At 41.7% G+C, this 22,024-nt stretch overlaps 2 protein-coding genes and 1 non-coding gene across 9 annotated transcripts; 2 read left to right on the forward strand and 1 right to left on the reverse strand.

Moving 5' to 3' along the window:
* Positions 1 to 460: 460 nt before the first annotated feature.
* LOC135483921 (forkhead box protein B1-like) lies at positions 461 to 1,896 on the reverse strand. The gene is made up of 2 exons (XM_064764992.1): positions 1,872 to 1,896; positions 461 to 1,392 (listed from the first exon to the last, which is right to left on the reverse strand). Exons 1-2 carry the CDS (start codon positions 1,894 to 1,896, stop codon positions 461 to 463), a joined length of 957 nt encoding a protein of 318 aa, XP_064621062.1.
* A 147-nt stretch (positions 1,897 to 2,043) lies between these two features.
* Positions 2,044 to 20,530, forward strand: LOC135500474 (aryl hydrocarbon receptor nuclear translocator homolog). 7 transcript variants are annotated; one of them, XM_064792026.1, is made up of 16 exons: positions 2,044 to 2,222; positions 8,276 to 8,318; positions 8,865 to 8,939; positions 10,500 to 10,520; positions 12,143 to 12,300; positions 14,484 to 14,563; positions 14,726 to 14,936; positions 15,226 to 15,255; positions 15,430 to 15,639; positions 16,089 to 16,260; positions 16,403 to 16,509; positions 16,858 to 17,020; positions 17,260 to 17,420; positions 17,674 to 17,825; positions 18,633 to 18,693; positions 18,898 to 20,530. In XM_064792026.1, the coding sequence occupies exons 1-16, from the start codon at positions 2,183 to 2,185 to the stop codon at positions 19,191 to 19,193; spliced, it is 1,980 nt and encodes a 659-aa protein (XP_064648096.1). In that variant the 5' UTR covers positions 2,044 to 2,182; the 3' UTR covers positions 19,194 to 20,530. The 7 variants fall into 7 exon arrangements, with proteins under 7 accessions (XP_064648096.1, XP_064648053.1, XP_064648080.1 ...); XM_064791983.1 differs by lacking the exons at positions 2,044 to 2,222; positions 12,143 to 12,300 and adding exons at positions 6,290 to 6,737; positions 12,425 to 12,582; XM_064791973.1 differs by lacking the exon at positions 2,044 to 2,222 and adding an exon at positions 6,292 to 6,737.
* LOC135483983 (U8 small nucleolar RNA) lies at positions 18,213 to 18,349 on the forward strand. Its single transcript, XR_010446402.1, has one exon. It is a non-coding gene; the product is annotated as a U8 small nucleolar RNA (small nucleolar RNA).
* Positions 20,531 to 22,024: the final 1,494 nt, after the last annotated feature.

Consider the following 22,024-nt stretch of genomic DNA (forward strand, 5'->3'; position numbering starts at 1 on the left):
AGTTAGCTATCAACCTGACATGACTGGTGCATCGATGAAAGGAGTTGCACAAGTATCTGGTCCATGCTAATAAAAAGACAACACATGGATTCATTGTAAACAAGGCATCCCGTTTTATTTTTGGTAAAACAAGTTGCTGGCATAAGCACGAGCACGATTATACTTGATTAGAATTACATAAGGTTAATTGCGTTTAATATAAACGTATACAAATATAGAGCACAACCTAATTCATAGGCCTACAAACTGTGACATGTACACTTGGTCAATACGACGTGTGTACGAGAAGAGACAAATATAATGAAAGCACAAGATTTACATGCCATTGTCACTTTGAACAGCATTTTGCATGAGAACATTATTTTGAGAAATACAACAGAAGATTTCCATCGCTATGGGTTCTGATGATAGCACAATTTCATACTACATTTTAAAAGGACATAATTATTGTCGTAAGGAATTACCACGCCGGTAATGACGTATGCATCAATCCAGTCTGAGCGAAAGACATTGGACACGCTGCCGTATTCCCTCCTGTTCCGAAAAACATCGGCGATGGTAGTCCTGCTGGTGAAGACATCATACCTTGCGTATATCCACCCGCGTAACCCGTCGGTGTTGATGTCATCTGTGATGTCATGGGGTACTGATGCTGGGCGTAAATCGGAGTAGAGTACGGATGGTATCCTGCGAAAGCTGGAGGACAGTTCATGGGCATGTAGCCGAGGTTGTACTTGAAGTTACCAGACATCCCCGAAAACTGTCCGATGTCGATGTCCCGATGGTTGCTCCGTCTAGCCCGTCGCCTTGCTTGTCTGCGCCTGAAGTCGCCACGGGAGAAGTCCTCGACGCATGCAGGGTGGATGGCCCAAAAGTTGCCTTTGCCGTTGTCAGCTCTGCCGCATTTGATGAAACACTCGTTTAGGGAGAGATTGTGCCGGACGCTGTTTCTCCATGCCTTGTCCTGATTGTTGTAGTAAGGGAAATTATCCATGATATATTGGTAAATATCGGAGAGGAGCATCTTCTTGTCCTGTGCGTGGAGTATGGCCATGGAGATCATGGCAATATAGGAATGCGGTGGCTTTTCCGTCTTCTCCTTCGTGCTTCTGGTGGATGCTGCGTGTCTCTCTAACAAAATCAGGGCCTCTGCAACCGAGGAGTCGACGACGTGTCCATAAGGCGAGGAGGATGGAGACTTGGTTGATGAGGAGACGCTACTGGATGGAGATGGTGTCCTGGGAGTGTCGCTGTCAACAGAGGCTGGTGATGATGATCGATGTATCTTTTTCCCAGCCGCAGGAGAAGTTAGGTACTCAATGCTGAAAGGATGCATGATCAATAGTGTCTTGGAGAAGTAAAGTCGGCTGATGTTGGCTATATGGTCAGTGCCTGAGGTTATGAGTTTCGATAGATTTTTCCTAGTTATTATACAACTAGCCAACGACTCCACGCTATCACGCCATGATAGTCACACAAGGTGGTCAGGTTTGTTTATTCCAACAAGATCGCAACTCAGCACAAACACAAAGATATCGCAATTGCAGAACAAAGCGAATGTCAACTCGTTTATTAATCTGTATTATTGTTCCTAATTCATTTTTTGGCCATGGATCGATGATTTTAACCAAGACAACGGCTTAAAATTTTAATTGCGGGCCATCACTTTAATTTCTGACGCGCATCACCTTCAGGAAGACACCCAAGCTAATCAATATAATGTTGCGCGAAGCCAGATAAAAACTTCCCTTTCACATTACGTAATCAAATAATATAGAAATACGGGATCAATTAAAATGCGTGTTTGAGATAACGAGACACTATAATTTCTGACGTGCATCACTGTTTGTTGGGCAGATCTGTTTTCCAACGCAAACACGTCCACACAGACCTCATTCTGCGTTTGCGTCGACTTGCGATGTCACTTGGTAAATGAAGATGACCCTGATGGGATCCCCATCCCGCATGCGTCCTTGTCCAGACGGTGTAAATTGTCTTTGGTACGTTCAACGGCTACGACGGTACATGTAACGACGACCACAACAGCATTATTTACAATTTCAATGCAGGCATTTCGGTCTGTAATTAATCCCTTTATCCCATGAAATCTGACAACATTATTACGTATTAAAGGTCCAAGAACCAAGAAACAATTCATAACTCTGAATAGGTTGCGTCAGAAATGGCAACAGCCGTCTCGATAAGCCCTGGAACGTCATCGGGTGAGTGCACAAAAATCCTCGTTTTATTTGTTCATTCAACTTGCAACAATGCATCTGTTATCTGTAGTGCAAGGCTATTAATTCATATTAACATATATAACAAAGACAAGGCAGAGCCTAAACAAAACAATTACATACACACACTCCACTCTCCAGTCCAAATGAGAAGGCATGGCAGCCTGATCCTGGTCATAAGTCTATCTCACTGTGGTGACCTGGGCCAGGGATGCGGGGGGGGGGGGGGGGGGGGCAGGTAGGCAGGGAGGGGGTCTCAGTGGCCCATCGGCATGCTCATACTCCATCTTTAGTAAAAGCCCAATACAGCAGGTATTGGTCATTTGAAATCCAACCACCCTACATGTAGGCCCTCATCACATGGCCCGTATCATCAAATCTCGTCCACCATTGTGGCAGGGTTATTTCAAATTCCTAATCCTACCTCTTATGGTCTTCAAACCTTTGACACCTCTGGCACTGGCAGGGGTCCTTTCAGTCTAGCCCAAGTCCACCTCCTTTAGTTGTAGATCACAACTTTACACGGATGTACCTCGAAGGGATGTAAGGTTGAAAATAGGGGGCTTTCTGGGGCCTTTGCGAGGCCAGCCGATGTGACCAAAAACAATCCCTTTCCAGCAATTTTTGTTTCGTTGATGTGCTACCCACTTCATGGCAAGTGAGGCTGTGGCACTTGGTTCTAAGCATTGTCAAGTGAAACAAAGGGTGACTGGTCAGGACCCAAACATTGTCAAACTTGTCTGTAAAGGTCGAGACTTGTGGATCTGGAGTATAATCCCCGGGTCATTGGCCAATTATTATCATATTTCACAAATTTGCAGCAAAGAGTACAGCATTAGCCTATGGTGGATCACGTATCGTCCCGTTAACTGTAATCCCCCCTATAAGCACCCTGCTTGCCTACATAGCAACATGTTCTTGTGGAAGCTGGAAGTATTTCAAAACTGTTATTCTTTCTTCAGAAAGGCCAAAATTGGCACATTTTCAGAATCTTAAATACTGTTAGGGATTCAAATGGTACAGACTACAGTGTATCTGAGTGACCATGGTATCATATATCCTGAATAAGTGACCATGGTATCATATCCTGAATAAGTGACCATGGTATCATATATCCTGAAGAATTGATAGAGCAGCACGATATTCCCTGAGGGTAGACCCAAGCTTTTTCCAATGACATTCATATTCTAAATGTAACATCATAGTGGTGATCGGTGGCAAACTTACATAACTTTTCATTTCATTATTATGAATATTAGTTCGATTTCCATTAAAATAACCACTTCAGTAGTAGAACCTCTCTCTTGGGACACCCTGTTGGCTCACAAATGCTGTCCTGAATTCAGAGGTCTCATGATTACAGAAATATTTAGTGGATAATACTATGTGCAGTGTCCTTTATAGAGAGGGTACCCTTAATAGAGAGGTGTCCCAGGGAGGTTCCACTGTACTTATAAAGTCTTAAATAACATGATTTCAGTCCATTGACTCCTCTGAATCCTCTGACTGATAGACTCATCTGTTTCCCTGAGAATAATGTGTTTCGTGGCCCATCATGAGCCCCCCACATTGCGTGACACTTCTACCCTTGCCATGATGATCACTCAGATTAAATGCTTCATTTCCATGGCAACGTCACATCCATTCTTTGTGTGTAGTTATTGAGAGATGGAGGCCATGTCTGTAGGCTGGCGGCTATCTGTGTGTGCGCGTGGTGTGGGGAGGGTATAAAATGTTTAGAGGAGTTTAACACTTTCTATGGCTCAATATGTGCTTTGCCTCAAGCTACAACTATCAAATTGGTCGTTGGTCGTGTGGGTGCTTCCCATTCATCTGAACACATTGGAACATAATTTAACATGATAAATGAAGAAAAGTAAATAAGACATCAAGTTTCAGAATTTTTGAGTATGATTTATAGTTTCATGACCCAAGATAGACCCCCTAGATGCACCTGGTTGCCCTACATACATATTGATATTGTGATACAATCACACACCTTCTGGCAGTGTCCCACAATTCTCCCCTATTCATCGAACCAGCAAGCGACAATTTTCTTATTTATTCATCCACGACTAACGCTATGCAAACAAAAACGTCTTTATCTGATGTTTATTGACCATCTGCTAGGTTGACTGGTGGGTCCAAATTGTGATGTGAGAGGGAAGTAGACCATGACTGATTTCAGCTTCGTCAGTACCATATTTGATCATTTTCAAATTACTTAGGATAGTCCTTATTGATAGGTCTACAAATGTCTGTGCAATGGCGATTTCTTCAGGTTTGCATCAAAAAATGTGCACAAGTGTTGTACACAAATTATTGGGGCTTTTGGATGTCACTCTATTTACAGGTTTGCATAGATCCTATCCCTGTCTTACATGTCTGACACTCGTTGAAATAAACTACACGCATTTACAATCACCTCGTCAACTGAGCTACCTCGTTGACCGAGCTAGCCAAGATACCATGAGCACTATACAGCACCATGTATCGGCCAGAGTAATATGCGAATCAGGAAATGGCACTGGTGCGTGATTGTGCATATGAATTAAGTGATCATCGTGAACAGAGCACATTAATCAAACCTCACTGTAGCGATGGCATGCTTTAAAACGTGTCTTCCTTGGGATGAGGCATGGATGTGAACTTTCCAATACAGAGTGGGCAAAGTTGTAGTGTATCTTGTCGCTGTTTTGATTAGGCCACTGAAAGTTAATTCAATGGTTCTTGTCAGCGGTGTTTAGGAAAGGGGGCACAATTTCCATCAGTGCATTTTCATAGATCCAAGGTCGTGTGAAGCTATTTGAAGATAACCGTTAAAAGAACCATACAATCAACTTTATCGTCCTCATGGTGTTTTGGGAAGTGGCATTATGGGATGCAAATTGACTGACTCAAAATGGCGGAAAGGGGTGTCTGCCCCACTGCTTGCCTGCGAGACATTGGTGTGGTTTGGCTGCAAAAGCATAGATGTCACCACTATAAATATCACATCACAAATTTTATGGGTCTCTTCAGTGGCAGAACCAGAAATTTTTATAAGGGGACGGGGCAGCCAACCGTGAAATCACACAGACATTCTCAGAGAAAATGGGAAGAATGACATTTTCTGTCATGTTTTCCATTGAAATATGAGAATTACTTCCTCTTCTGGGTTGCATTTGATGTCCTGGAGCCAAGTTTCACGAGAGAAACTGGCTCACTTTTGTTAAGATGCTTCCTTGTGTGGAGGAAAATGTGGGCCTACAAACACAAACGTTTTAAAATTCTTTCAGAAAACAACTGAATTTCAGGAAGAGGGTTAAGTGTTGACAATTGGTACCACCATTTTGGCTAGAACTTGAAATCCTAAAGCGATTGGAACTCTTTCAAAACAAATTGTTTGGCAATGAATGTCGAGGATGAGAAACGTCACTTTCAACAGATAATGTCATGGTTTTTCAAAAGCTCAAAAACCTAAGAGTGTTCCATTGAGGTCAAAGGGTAAAGATGCCTCCATCCTCCACTCTGATACTCTTAGTCAGCATTCTTCATCTCATAACCTAATGCCACCTCATCATGGTATATTGATGAGCCAATGTAGAAATGAAAAATACGTGACCAGATTGCAATGACGGAGAAAATATTGAGTTTCTTGGAGCTGCGGGGATGTCACGAATGGCCATGATTAGGGCGGATGAAGGCATTGTGGTTCATGTCATGGTAAGAATACCAAAAGCCTCTCTATATTCATCTGCATCTGATTTATGTACTTTTGGTATCTAAATAAGTAAAGTTAGTTTGAAACAAAAAACATCAAGTCTACCTTTGGGTATCTTTCTTTTCTGAAAGCATTTTGTGTGATTGGCAGTTTCTCTTAACTAAATTCCTCCATTTATTTCATAACCAGATATTTGCGCCAATCGTTGCAAGAGAGTAGAATGGAAAATAATTAGGCCTGGAAGTGGTTTCTATGGCAACAGTTCCTGATTACTTACAGATTGAAGCGCATGCATGATGGCGACATTTACACTTTCATATAAAACAGGCACATCTGATTAGAAACACGCATTGATGACAAACCAAAGATCAGTGTGACATGTACTCGTCGCAGCACACATTTGTTCTCCTCTGATCTCATCCTCACCTGGAAAAAGGCATAGCAAGTCTTCATCATCGCTTGGATTGCAGATACCCATTGAGACGTATTCCTGTCCATCTTCTTCCTGCTTGACTTTTTCTCAGAAGTATTCCTCAGGAGAAATCTTGTTGGCTCCTCTTCCAAGTGACATGATGGTCGTATTAGGTGTCTGAGATGTAATGATAGGATCAGTTTCGTAGGTTGTCACGTAGAGTCTGCTCTTATCTAGTGGCATGTTTCTAGTAGTGGATTGTATATTAACTTGGTGTACAACATGATGGATTATGCTGCAGCTACGGGTAATTACTACCAGTGTATGGACTTATCGACTAGGGCGCTGTCGGTCCAGGTCCAACCATCATCGCCTCAGTATCATGGTAAGAACTTTCAAGTTTACATGATTATGATGTTAAAGGTACCCAGCAGTATTGTCTGTTTCTCAACTCATTCAGCTTACTAGTATGACCAGACACTAGTGGTCAGTGTAGTTACTACAGAATGGACTTTTACGTTGTATTGACGAAGGCCTTGTCAGTCCAGGTCCAACCATCATCGCCTCAATATCATGGTAAGAACTTTCAAGTTTACGTGATTATGATGTTAAAGGTATCCAGCAGTATTGTCTGTTTCTCAACTCATTCAGCTTACTAGTATGACCAGACACTAGTGGTCAGTGTAGTTACTACAGAATGGACTTTTACGTTGTATTGACGAAGGCCCTGTCAGTCCAGGTCCAACCATCGTTGCCTCAGTATCATGGTAAGAACCTTCAAGTTTACGTGATTATGATGTTAAAGGTACCCAGCAGTATTGTCTGTTTCTCAACTCATTCAGCTTACTAGTATGACCAGACACTAGTGGTCAGTGTAGTTACTACAGAATGGACTTTTACGTTGTATTGACGAAGGCCCAGTAACAAGGGGATGGCAAGGAGGGAATATACAATGTATCCCCAATGGGTGGCTAAAATGTGTTTTTCATACAGGCTTAGCCTTTATCAAAAGTTTAAGAAACTCGCATCTGTTGAGGTTGTTACAAAAACACAATCTGCATTCATCAGTATTCAATCCCTGTACCCATACTGCTACTTTCACGCTTTGTTGTCTTGACCAACTGTTCTCTCCTCCAAGGAAGACATATTTATAAAGCAATCATTGTGGCCTGTTCTTCCAAAGTGTTCAGGGGGCCCACGAGTCTCTGTGTTGACTGCAGACCTGACCTGGCCACATCGTGAAGAGGAAATATCAATATGCCTGATCATGTTCTCCCCAGAAATCTAATCAATCAATTTGGCACAATGATTTTCATTCCCCATCATCCCCATGGCCTACCCCTAATCCACTTCATTGCTATGTCAGATTCAATTACTTAACAAAGTGACGTGACTTCATGATACGTGTGAACCATCACAAGGTCAAATGTTTTCTTTCCGCGACAAAGGTATGATCTCTAGAAGCGTTACTATGACATCCATTTTCGATTCGACACAAACTGCGCTCAAACTGTGTTGGGGTTTGAGCTTTTGGTCTGGGATAGTCAAAAACACTTCTGAGAAATCCTGGCCGGATACTTGGCCCATTTTACTCATGATCTTGGAAGGTGGTGACCATGGAGATATTCGTTTATGATCGAATACTTGCTGCGTTGTCTCCAGATTATATTTCTTTAAGCAACATTGAGCGCGGTCATGAAACGGAGGGGTGATTGATGCGTATGATACACTGTGCATACTTAATAGTACCTTTTTGGTTGAAGTCGAAAAAAATACCCTCTGCAAAAAGGTGTGCCAGTCCCCTTTATTGATCAGCGATGGTTCTCTCCAACCTCATGATGATTCAAATGATGATAGGGTTACAAGTCTCAGTAGTTTAAACTCTGTAATTTACTGATTTGTCCATATTTTCTATTGTTGCAGCATCTGACTCATCTAACAAAAGAAAGAGGAAGCTGGGAAGAGAGTAAGTTTGACTGATCAGGGAATCTGACTTTGATATCCTCGCCATGCAGGGGAGGGCTACGACAATTGTTGTTTGATTCTAACACACTGGCCTGGTGACAAAATATACCAAACGGTATCCTAAGAAGGCCTTTGTCACAGGATGTCAATGATTGTAATGAAGAAAGCCCGAACCTGGATTTGATCGCAGAGGTCCTTGGTGTTGCATTTCGGTCTTACTCTTCAACAAGAACAAATGCTACATCCCATATACATGGTGTACAGTACATAATGATATAAAGGGGCCAAATACATGGTTTGCGTGCAAATCATGAATTGCTACGTGTACCTGGGGAGGGCGTACAAAGCATGCCTCACACACTGTGACTGATTATCAATTAGTACGAAGCTTGGGCTATGCTCTAGAGAATGGCCAATTGTAGTCATGGCTTGGCAGCGTGCTGTGCATGTGAGATGTGATGATGGTGAAGTTTGAAGCAAGGAGCGGATGATGTCTCATGAAACGACTTGAATTCTTATATTATATGTCTCTGTCGTTCTATTTCAGTTCTGATGATGAAGACAGCCAAGAAGGTGTGTTTGCCCGAGATGCAGATCAATCTGATAAGGAGAGGTTTGCCAGGTAAGTTTTCGGCGTTTACCGAGTTTCTCTAGAGAGGGCAGTTCTTTGCATGAATTTATTTCGCCGATCGCCAAAACAAAGAGAAACTTTGTGTGTTTACAGCAGATATTTTCAGTATGGAGATTGAAGTAGATGTAGCACACAGTGCATCGGAAAACCTTGGCCTCACTTGTCATTCACTCCTTCAGGGCTGCAGGTAGAGGTTCTCCTAGTGCATCAGGTAATGCATTGTTACACTATGCATTTGAAGGCTACCTGGATGAGTCATCACTCGGTACACTCAGCTGTATGCCCAGCATTGTTAAAATTCGACCAACTGTTCAAGTACATTGTCCACTTTGGATGCTTTGAGCCTCCTACAGGAGAAAATTTAAAATGAGGTGGATCTGGATCACAATGTCCTCCTATCATATTTTGTATTTCTTCCTTTCCCTGTTAGGCAGTTCATGTTGAGTAACCAGGAAGTTTTCCTCACCTAAGTGCAGTATCATCATCCTTGTCTAGAGTTTTACGCCCCGATATTCTGATGAGGGCTATTCAAATAAAAGATGTGTAGGCCTACTTCCTTGTCGTGTTTGATGTTCGAGCAGGTGATAATCTCAGGTGTGTTCATATGAGGCAGTTGAGTTGGTGTGTCACATCAAAGCAGTCCAGTTGTGGAGTTTCATTAATTTCAATGATTTCGTTAATTCTTGATGGTCTTCATGTCGCGTCGTTGTAATCGTTTCCTCAGGGATAACGGGCAGATTCTGCCGTATTCTGTTACTCCGCCCAATCAGGACTATACATACAGTCAGAATGTGTACGAAAATAATGCGAGTAGCTCTCAGGACAAGAGAAGGTAACATGGCCTTGTATCAGCTACAGGTTTTAGCCAGCATTTGGTGAACATTTCCCTTTAGAATGGTATTTTCTCCTCAGTCCTGCAGAATCCAGATCAGCTACATTTGATTACATTTTGTCAATGTTTTGTCAAAGGGCATATTCACCTTGAGATGTTGAAATTTGACTCTCGATCCCCAAGGAATATTTTCAGTGTGTCACTCTAGATATATTCATATATGTATGTTTTGAATTTGTCAGTGTATAGTTGAACGTAGCCAATCATCAAAATTTCAAACTTTTCATCACAAAGAGTCATTTATGAAAAATGTGAACTTTTGAGGATTGGCCAACTTGAGAGAAATATTTTCGTATTTGGTTTAGCTGAATGCTGGCACCTCTTGTTAATGTCCTGCACATTGGGATATGCTGTATATCAGGTCTTCTCTTACAAATGTTATCATTCTACGAGATATATTGTCAGATATTGCAATGACATGTTAACACTGGTGATGCAGAATTTATACTCTGTTGGCAAAATTGGCACTAACTCGAAACAAGATGCTAAGAAAGAGCAAAGTTGGGGGTTTGAGACCGTGGCAGAGTTACACTAGATTGTTAGTTCTTCCCGCTGAGAATTTGATGCCATGGAGAAAAGTGTCATTTGCCCAACTTCATATGTTCAAAAACCTCTCCACCCCTAAATCTCTGTACTTACTACTCTATTTCCGGTTGCAGTCCCAAGTCACTGGAGGCTCGGTAGGTCTATTTTCATTGCTCCATTGCGGAGTTTCCTTTAACTGTGCATAATTATTCTGCATTTTGTTATTATTTTGGCCTTTGGTTTTTCAAAATTATTGTAACTTTGAAGTTCAGTAGATACAAACCTATAGAACTACCAGTATTAAGAACTTCAATTCTCAACATTTGTTGTTGGTTCTGCAGCTCTATTTTGACAGTGGTGAATTCTATAGGTTGACTGAAAAGATGGTATTTACCTTCCTGCCTTTTGACTAAATCTTTTGCATCTTAAAACAACATTTGGCACTTCGAATTTACTCAAACAAAAGTCATTTGCAGCCCCTATAATGTTGAGTCATGTTGGCCTTGGGACAAATAGATGCAAGTTGTGTCTTTGAAATTAAGTTAATTTGGAAATGTTTGAACATGTTACAAGATGATAGCGTGGAACCTATATGTACTTCCAATAATCTCTAGCAAGTAAAGGCTAGTGTGAGGAGTTATCTTACAGAAGTCCTTTTGTTAAGTTGGCTTTCCTTAGGGCCAGTTTTTTTTAACAGTAAAACCTTACCTCTGAACCTGTAGAATGTTTCTAATATGTAACACCCTTGCTTGTAGGAACTCTGTTGTGCATACCATGTTTTGCAAATCAGAATGGATTGAGTTTAAATGGCTAAGGAGCTGGTGTGTGAAGCTACTGAGTTGCGAGGCTTGATTCATAAAAAACAGAACCTTCTACAGACTAGACTAGTCTGTTGTTTTCATTTCCATACAAAACGCTTGCGTATTATAATAATGTAATCCTCTTTATGATTTCATTCCTGTTTTGATGATTCAGCAAATATTGAAAAGTCTGAGAATACAGCATATCCCAAGCATGGTTAATTTGTAAAAATTTGGATTTCTTATTCTCTTCATGTTTTATATTGTAAGAATACTGTTTAGCGAAAACAATGCTTTTATTGAAGAGGGTATACTTTGCAAGGGTCTGTATATAATGGGGTAAGGGACTTTTGATAAATCCGGGGTCTGGATATAATGGGGTAAGGGACTTTTGATAAATCCAGGGTCTGGATATAATGGGGTAAGGGACTTTTGATGATCCAGGGTCTGGATATAATGGGGTAAGGGACTTTTGATAAATCCAGGGTCTGGATATAATGGGGTAAGGGACTTTTGATAAATCCCTGGTAAGTTGACCTTTTCAAGGACTGTGTGACAATATCGCTAACTGCTGATGACATAAATGGCATCATGTGAAACGACCCGACAGAGGGGCCAGCAAATAATGTTACAATGACGCATTGGATCTCACAACATCTATAAACCTTGCATCCATGCAAAGTATACCATGCTCCTGTTTTCCTCTGTGAAAAGAAGGGGTGTCCCAGAAGAAGAGATTGTGTCACATCAAGTCTTCTTCCCAAAATTCATGCTTGATTTCCAAAGATTTTGCTCAAACAAGGTGAGCAGGGCACTCACCTAGTTTGCCAGTCTGGAGACGTGTCTGATGTCAGAAATCTAAACGTCAACAGAGGATCAACCAGGGGAAGACCCAAAAACAAGACCATACTTCCACTTCCATCTCACCTGATGTAGACTTTCTTTCCTTTAAAATGTCTTCTTCTTTTTGCTGATAGGGAGAGCCACTGTGAGATTGAACGTCGACGACGGAATAAGATGACGGCGTACTTGAACGAGCTTTGTGATATGGTGCCCACGTGCAGTACACTTGCTCGTAAGCCAGACAAACTCACAATTCTAAGAATGGCTGTGTCACACATGAAAAACCTGCGAGGTGACTATCTCATTCCTCTAGATACAGTACGTCCCAGCAAAACGACTCAGACTTTTATGGGACGCACTGTATACTCCTCTTTCACACACTGTATTTTAACGTGCACTTTATTGTTCTTCTGTAGAGAGAGCCACTGCGAAATTGAAAAACGTCGCCGACACCGGATGAATAATTACATGAAAGAACTTTGCAGCATGGTATCGGCTGATGGGTCCCTTGGCCGAAAGCCTGACAAACTCACCATTCTCACTCAAGCAGTGGCTCATATGCAGAGTCTCAGGGGTAAAGCTGCCTATTCTACTCAGCTTGGAATTTTTGCCACTTTGTACTCAGTGTTCTCAACAGTAGTTTTAAAGAAGGACTCCCTGCCCCTCTTTGTGTACCAGGGACCTCCTTACTTTAGAACTATTGATGATTTGGAATGAAGTTACGGTTGAAATTTGTAATGGTGAATTAATCCTTATGCCTCGAGTATTAAAAAGTGTATTTTGAAATAATGTATTGTAAGTAAAGCACATTTTTGAAGAAAGAAATTATTTCTCAAAAAATCTGAATTTTTTGGTTCAGTGCTTGTGGAAGCAATGATAGATCCTGCCAACTGAGAAGCTGTTGAGAACACTGGTACTAGTTGTTTCCAATTGACAGACTTGGGGCAGTCTCTGTCCCACACCTCTGCTTAAAGCCCGGTCCCTATGCCCCAGCCGGGCACAGCATGCTCTCCCTGCTGTGCCAGGCCAGCCCTGAGAGATTTTCAGTATGCATACAGTCTCAGGACTTCAGACTATCTCTGCAGTAGAAGTCACTAGTCTTGTGCCCTGCTAAAAACCTTTAGCTGTAACACTATAGGTTACTGGATTAGACTGGGGAATGAATGTAAAACGCCATGAGACAGTACAGTTGTACAGTATATAGCTCCACACAAGAACTTATATTTCATTTACCTTTTCAATAGACTGTCACATGCACCAAGATATACATGTACATTTGTATATAACCAGGGCTCTGATCTACCCAGCCCCCAAAAAACTGTTTCATTGTCCTTCATCCCTGCATGCTCCAAAAGACATGAACCTTTTTGTACAGAATCTGACATAATTTCTGACAAATAGTTCCACTAGTATTCCATGTGGCAGACATGGTTGCAGGTCCCACGCTTAAATTAGCTTTCTTAATGGGCTGTTTAGATTTGGAAGTGAACCGTTTTTACACCACTTCCCTACAACTCATTTTTCAATACATTTTTCTTGTAAGATGGACCTTTTTGAAGTCTCGTTAACAATAACATCACGGCACCAACAAAGTAGATTTCTAGCTAGATTCTGCATCATTTCATCAACCTTGTGATGTCAATCTCGTTACTTGAAAACCTTTGAAAGTTTTCTGTTTTTCTGGGAGGAAATAAATCATTCCTTGTTCATGACTAACTAATCATGACTTGCGGGTAGCGCATGACCATTTAAACTGGCAGGATGGGCCTCTTGACATTTAACCCAAATAATAAGCAAATCATGATCTGACAAATATAGAATAGCCACCTTTATTTTCCTCTTGATCTGTTGTATTTGATGCAAGTTTATTCTATTCTAGTCAGTTGACCTCGAAATTGTTGAATCATTCATTTCGTGTTTTCGAGCAAAAACATCAACATTTCTAGTACTTTAATATGACCCTGTTAATCACCGGTATGTATGTTCCCCAACATTAAGGTGATGAAAATGACCAACTATCAAGACAAAATAAAGACTTAGATGATGGAAGCATTACTGGAGCATTTTATATCTAGTACTAGGTAACAGATCCTGATAATAGGGGGAGTTTACAAGATAGCAGGTGCTATTCAATGGCTATGGCTCCGTTGGCTGGTTTTGGCTTGATTTTTGTCAGAAAATACACGTGAAGCACCTGAGCCAGGTTCTCATAGAAGTTCACTTTGAATTGTTCACATTTGTTCTCATTTTACGTCAAATACAGATAGAGCGAGCATCTCTGATGACTGCTATGATACAAGACATGTAGAAGTCTCACGGCCAAACACCTTTAAATCATTCTGTCCGTTCAGGAATTTTGATGTTGGAATCTTCAAGTTTGAAAAGTGAACTTCTGTGTAAACCAGCCAAAGAGTTTTGTCCATTTTTGACTCCGCCTCACCTTGTGTGGTTACTAACCTGGTGCGGTTGTTTCAGGTACTGGTAACACAGGGACTGACGGCACATACAAACCATCCTTCCTCACCGATCAAGAGCTCAAGCACCTGATTTTGGAGGTAAGTGGATGTCAAAGTAAAGATATGATACCAGACATGGGCATATCATGTATTTCAATTGGCACTTCCATTGAATGAGACCTACTCTGTGAGGCCAAGATTCTGATGACAGGGTGTGTCAGGATGAGGAAAAGATCAATCAAGATATGTGATATGTTTCAGGCAGCTGATGGTTTCCTGTTTGTCGTGCAATGTGATACCGGGCGGATCATCTATGTGTCCGACTCTGTGGTACCCGTCCTCCATCACTCACAGAACGAATGGTTCAGTCGCACCATGTACGAGATGGTTCATCAAGATGACGTGGACAAGATCAGAGAGCAGTTATCGACCGCTGAGTCGTCAAATACTGGCCGTATTCTCGACCTGAAGAGTAAGTATCACAATACATGTATGTACTAATGCATAAACCAGTTGTAACTGTAGGCAATTGCAACCTGTTAGCATCACAGATGTCAAACAACAGATTGCCACATGGGTTCCTCGCAGCAGAGACTGGTATCCCATATCTGCTGGCTGACCCGAACAAGATGAGGATAGAGGATTTTGATCTTGCTCTTCATTTCATATAAGTTGTTTCGCGGTCTGTGGTAGGAAGGTGGCAAATGGTATTCAGATCTTGTCTATTATTGCTCACTAATAGTCCTCCATTACTTTTTCAGCTGGTACCGTTAAGAAGGAAGGTCATCAATGTAAGTACAGACTGACCAACTGTAGATCATGAGGTGAATAATAAGCTCCCAGTTGAATTCTTGGTGTCACTTTTAATAGTCAGTCGGCATTCTATGAGTTGTTAGTGGCCCTCCAATTTATATAAAACACTTTCTTCAACTTACAACTGACAACTTACATCTGTGTGTTTTCAGCTTCGATGAGACTGTGCATGGGATCACGTCGGGGCTTCATTTGTCGTATGAAGATGGGCAATGCACACATCGATGCATTGACTGCTAATCATACTGTACGGGCGCGCCAGAGAAACACGTTAGGAACGTCTCCTGACGGACAGCAATACGCAGTCATCCATGTGACTGGTTATATTAAGAATTGGCCTCCTTCGGGTAAGAAATATGCCGGTAAGGTCATCCATGATAGTTAATTAAACCTGCAGGAACTGGTGGCTGTAGTGCGACTAGTGACTGATAATCTAATAGAAAATTTCATTTGAGTACTCAGTTCGGTCATTTTGACCAGCAAATATCCTTCTTCCTGTTGTTTGCTTTGCAGTCACTATAGTCGCCCTACTACAGAAGTTTCCCCTTCACAATTACTGCAGGAATGCTACTGATTGTTGTGGGAGTAGACCAGTTTTTGAGGGCTTAATTTTATGTTGTACAGTGCGTATTCCTGTTATTGTGTGTATTCTTTCGATTTATATAATGATAATGCCACTTTTCTCTAGCACATTAGGTCTGCTTCAATTCTGAAATTCAAGAAAATAAGATTCTTTATGAAATTACAAGGTTTATGATACTTTGGCGTGAACATTTTCAACTTATTAGCATTTTTGACTTGGTGATTCCAGGTGTCCAAATTGAACGTGATTCAGAAGATTCAGGTAGCCATTGCTGTCTTGTTGCTATCGGTCGCCTCCAGGTGACGAGCACCCCCAACACCAGTGACCTGGGCTCCTCCTCCCCGAATGAATTCATCACCAGACATAACCAGGAAGGGAAATTCACGTTTGTTGATCAGAGGTAAGTTTGATGTTGGTTTATTTGAAATGTTTATATCAAACCAGGAAGCTTCTGACTTCCATTCACAAATTAGACGCTCTTCCACAATACACCTCCAACCCCTGTATAGGGGATATTTCAATATCATTTGTCTTTTTTTCAGAGTGACAAATCTCCTGGGGTATCAACCACAAGAACTTCTCGGTCATCTTAACACAGACTTTGTTCATCCTGATGACCTGTCATTGATGAAAGAAACATTCCAAGATGGTAGGTTAAGACACATAGGCCTATAGAAGTTCCTCACGTGACCTGGTACATCACGTGAAATCGCACTGCAGCCATATCGGCCATCAAAATAATGAGTGACGTCACAACACCAACATAACCCGCAGGAGATGATGTCAAAACCTCATGATGGGTTAGTCTGACATCGAGCTTGCCAGTTCTTGAGCCAACCACGCCGATGATTTGCTGTGTAAGTTGCTTGTACCTCTGTTAATGGTGAAGATGGCAACCAGCACAGTCACTCATCCTGCTAGCTGTCAGCAAGGCATCAAGTCAGTAAGTCATTCCAAGCTGTACATGTCAATTGAAGTTTCTCCATTTGTCTTTCAGTCATAGCTAAGAAAGGACAAGTAGTGACGATTGTCTACCGTTTCCAGCCAAAGATAAAGAATCCTCATGATCCCTATGTTTACCTTAGGACGAGTAGCTTTAGCTTCCAGAATCCATACACTGATGACATAGAGTATATAGTGTGCACCAATTCATTAAACAAGTAAGTCAATTCAGTCGCAAATACACATACTTATGTGACCTGTCACAAGAAAACATACTTCTTGGAGAGATTTGCCATTTCTACTGGTTACCTGCACCAATGAAAACAAAGATAAATTAAAATCGCTTATCAGGGTCATTGGTAAAATCTGCAAAAATGAAGTGCCTGCAAAAGTTTCGTGGTTAAATACTTCGTTTGTGTTACTGCTCACCTCTTAATTGTGAACATTGACTTTCCAGAAGCAGTAGTCAACAAGGTGTGATTGAGCATGGGCCTGAAGCTCATTCCTTGGGTGGTCAGTTCCCGACGGCCCGCACACTCGGCACTGATGCTACTGCTGACCCGAGATACGCCGAGATGTATCGATCAGCCATGAACAGGGGCCCGGTGGTCACACAGAGTGAGTACATGCCATTTTACCATCCAACTTTTTTTAGCACTTTTCACTGATCTGGGTCTGTACCAAAGTGCTTCACAACAACTGTCACTGATACAGGTCTCAAAAAAGGTAATCTGAGGTACTAGGCTTTCATTTCAGCGCTCACCTGTGAAAGGACTGTGAGGCAGCTAGACTGGGGTTGAACCCATGACCCGTGGATTGGAGATGATTTTGATTCTGTGTCATAAAACGATGAATAATGATAAATTTTCAGGCCAGCAAGTAGCATACAACTACCCAAGGGGAAAGTACCAGTCAGCTAATGTCCCAGCGTCTACGGGCACCGTCTTATCAAATATGATGACAAACAGGAATCCAAGTCCTGGGAACAATCCTTACCCTCAGAGCTCTTACCCTCAACAACAGGTAATTATATTGTTTATCGGAAACTTTTTAATGAATGGTCATGTTAATAGGTGTTGTTATGTATTCACAACATCTGTTGAGATAGAAAGTGTGATAGCAATTAGTTTACCCATTTACCACCAGATGGCCATAGTGTGCAAAGTCAGAGTTGGCCTGTTTTGGTGATAAATTGGCTTTATTATGCAATTGTTCATCAATAAATAAATTATAAGTTAACTAAAATACGTTTTGAAACATCATCTTGTGTGGGGATACCAGTTCTTTAGAATTGATGCGTAGAAATTCTCGATTAACTTACAAACCAATTTCGTTCGTATGTTTTCTGAACCCATGGATAACACTGGTGATCCCTGACTCAAAGAATCAACCTGAGTGGTGTTGGATTGTCACTCAGTAGGTAACTTCTTACCTGCAACCCTCTTTTGAGGGCTGTGAGACATGATGACCCTGGGGTATGATCTTCCGTGAATTACACCCCACAGGGGCTCAGGGACCAACGACACCCTGGGTCACCTAGGTCTGATTCACAAGTGACATTATAAATAAAAAACAATATCTTATCAGTAGTATTGAATGAGCATCCTGGCTTTGCACGTCCTCTGGATTATGATGAGGTTTTCCCTCGAGGAGGGTTTTTGACTCAAAGAAACTCTATTCTAAGTACCATTACTTCATGGGTGGAGGGGGAGAGGAATTTGTTGAGGCTGCAGATGGGGACAATACGTACAACACAGCAGAACTTGTGAGGATTTGTGAGTTGTGTATGTGAAAAATGATATTGACTGACAGAATCTGTCTCTTTTCCAGTCTAGCACAGATTATGAGTCGGGATCTTCATTCAGCCAAATGAGTCCTTCAAACTCACCAGGTATGTCAAGAGACATCAAAATGAGATTGTGGCAAAGAATCAAGCAGAGATTTTGTTCTGTTCAAATCTACGGTAAAGTTTGCTGTTAAGAAAGAATGCTATGGTGGCATGAATAGTGGTGTGTGATGGTCATCCTGAAAGGTGGCCTATTCCTAGCATGTTTTATCAGTCTTGGGGTCTGATTATGATGCTTTCATATTTCAGCTGGTCCCACTTATACGCAGCTCGGCGGGCAGCGGGGTTCTGCCCCACAGGCCTCATCCTACTCGCATGCAGTCTCTACTGCCGGTGCACAGGGTATTTGGCCGCAGTGGCAGGGTGGAGCGGAGGGCTCTCAGGGACAGCAGAGCCAGGTGCAGTCAGTCCAAGCACAGGCAGTCCAACAAGGTCAAGCTCAGCCGGGACAATCACAGGAAGAATTCTCAGACATGTTACGCATGCTGGATCAACAGGGAACGGAATTCTCCGATCTCTCCATGTTTAATACATTTCAAGAGTAGGTGCTGTCTGCTATAGGAAAATTTTATACATTTTCTATTTGAATACTCATATGGGGAAAGATCTATTCATTTGTCAAAGTTTTACACATGTAAACATGTATTAGAGAGTATGGACACCTTCCAGACTGATAGTTGCTGTCCTTGATGTAGGAAGGAAGGAATCCTGACTACACAGGTCAAATTGTTATATCGCTACATGATATATATTGGCCATTATAGTTCACCATTCTAGGGGTGGTATCAAGTAAGAGGATGGACGAGTTTTTGAAAAAGTTGAACTGTTTTAAAACTGGATTATCTTAATTCAGCGCTTTGCAATGAACTTTTGAGATATTACGTACATATAATGTTTGTACAAGAGACTTGTACATGTATTATATATGATAGATGATAATTGTTGTATAAAATCAGTGTTGTATATATTTGAAATTAAGCTTTTCTGGCCACATTACTGGTCTTATAAGTATATGGTGTTGTCCCTGTGTAAATGTCGTTTAGACAGACTGTAAACCAGAATTACCTGTCTGGTGTACAATTCTCCAGGACCTGTATTGTCTAGCTACTTGAGCTAGTATTCTAAAAGGTACATGTATTTTCATATTTTCTGTGAAACCTATAAACATAATGACTACTGTTTCATATAACTTTGACGTTATCCTTCCAGTGTGTTATATACAGTCTTTGTTGGTGATGAAGCAGACAAGACTTAAAAGAATGCAATGCCAAAAGAATTAAGCGCTGTCAAAATAAATACCAAATTTTCTTTCTTCACACTTTGCCCGAAACGTTCTTCACGATGACATCATGGCACCTCCTTCAATGTCCTCAGACTGTCAACATAAAACTCCCTCTTGCAAAGTAAACCTCCGAAGTCATCAGTTTCTCACCTGTACGTGTAGAGCATGGCCTTACATTTCCTGCAGGGTGTCGAGATCGTGTAAGCATTTATATTAGTACACTAAAGTGGTCATGTTATGATAGTTTATAAATATAATATCCTAGACATGATTTGTCCTCTGAACCTTGGGAGCTTGATGGCTATGGAACTGGAGTTCGGCAATATGATCATTTGGTTTTCAATCTTAATGTCATTTTTTAGTTGTCCAGGATGTCTGCCAGAGTATTAAAGCTACATGTACAGTATTGGCATATTTACTTGGCAACTAAGAAATGGAAAAAGGTTGCATTGTGTCATCATGTTTATTATATTTTATGTAGTGCTTCATCAAATCTTGCTATATTGATGTATGATTTTTATGTAGAAGTGTCAAAAATATCGGTAAATTCTTGAAAAAAATAAGCATAGATAATAAAACTCATGTCACTCGTACACGTCATCACGCTTTGTTTCATTTTTTTCAAAGGAGACAGTGACACCAGCAGACAGAATTAGACCTGGCTGTTCGACCGTCTTGCCAACACTGTGAGGGAGTTGAGACCGTCACATCTTTTCGTAAGGGTCATCTCCATCCAAACCAGTCCACCGACTAACAATGTTGTCCTCTTTTAAGGCAACAATAATGAACATAGACAGCATCGTTGCTGTTGGATGTAGTAGTACATGTATACTATTAAACTACTGTCTCAGTATTACAAATGGAACTTTAAGACCGTTTGATTCGTCTGCTCGGTTGTCTATTCGCCAGAAGATACCAGTGCGATCGCCAAGAGCGTGAAGACATGCAGACAGACAGGATTAGGCCTACTAATAGCACTGATTGACAATGGTGTTGGGGACAGTTTGTACCTTCAACTGGAGACTGAATGAGTAAGATCTGACAGAGCTCCGTGGAGTTTTACGTATTTCGTATGTCAAGTGAACTGTCCCAAGGGCGAGTTTGATATCCCGAGTATGACTAATGCAAAGGACCGTCGTTCTCGGAGACGGATTCATCACGACAACCTCCCAACAATGGCGACCTTCCCAATTTCCCTACTTTTTGCTGCATCATTGAATGTCGCAAGTCATGCCCCCTGATATCAACGGTGTTGGACGCTGGTTGATGCTGTTTAGGATGACAGCTTTCACTGTGTTGCCAGAGCAGCAGCAAGGCCCAGGTCTGTTTGTCACTGTCCTATCTAACCTCACTGTACGTGTTGCAAGGCGGTGGAGCAGCCAGGTCCTATTCTGTCTGGTTGTTACTGTCTCATGTTGTCCACTGTGTTGCAAGACAGTCAGATCCTATTCTGTCTGGTTGTTACTGTCTCATGTTGTCCACTGTGTTGCAAGAGCAGCCAGGTCCTATTCTGCCTGGTTGTTACTGTCTCATGTTGTCCACTGTGTTGCAAGAGCAGCCAGGTCCTATTCTGTCTGGTTGTTACTGTCTCATATTGTCCACTGTGTTGCAAGAGCAGCCAGGTCTATTCTGCCTGGTTGTTACTGTCTCATGTTGTCCACTGTGTTGCAAGACAGCCAGATCCTATTCTGTCTGGTTGTTACTGTCTCATATTGTCCACTGTGTTGCAAGAGCAGCCAGGTCCTATTCTGCCTGGTTGTTACTGTCTCATGTTGTCCACTGTGTTGCAAGACAGTCAGATCCTATTCTGTCTGGTTGTTACTGTCTCATATTGTCCACTGTGTTGCAAGAGCAGCCAGGTCCTATTCTGCCTGGTTGTTACTGTCTCATGTTGTCCACTGTGTTGCAAGAGCAGCCAGGTCCTATTCTGTCTGGTTGTTACTGTCTCATATTGTCCACTGTGTTGCAAGAGCAGCCAGGTCCTATTCTGTCTGGTTGTTTCATATTGTCCACTGTGTTGCAAGAGCAGCCAGGTCCTATTCTGTCTGGTTGTTTCATATTGTCCACTGTGTTGCAAGAGCAGCCAGGTCCTAT

This window comes from Lineus longissimus, chromosome 2 (assembly GCF_910592395.1).
Source record: "Lineus longissimus chromosome 2, tnLinLong1.2, whole genome shotgun sequence".
NCBI classification, from domain to species: domain Eukaryota; kingdom Metazoa; phylum Nemertea; class Pilidiophora; order Heteronemertea; family Lineidae; genus Lineus; species Lineus longissimus.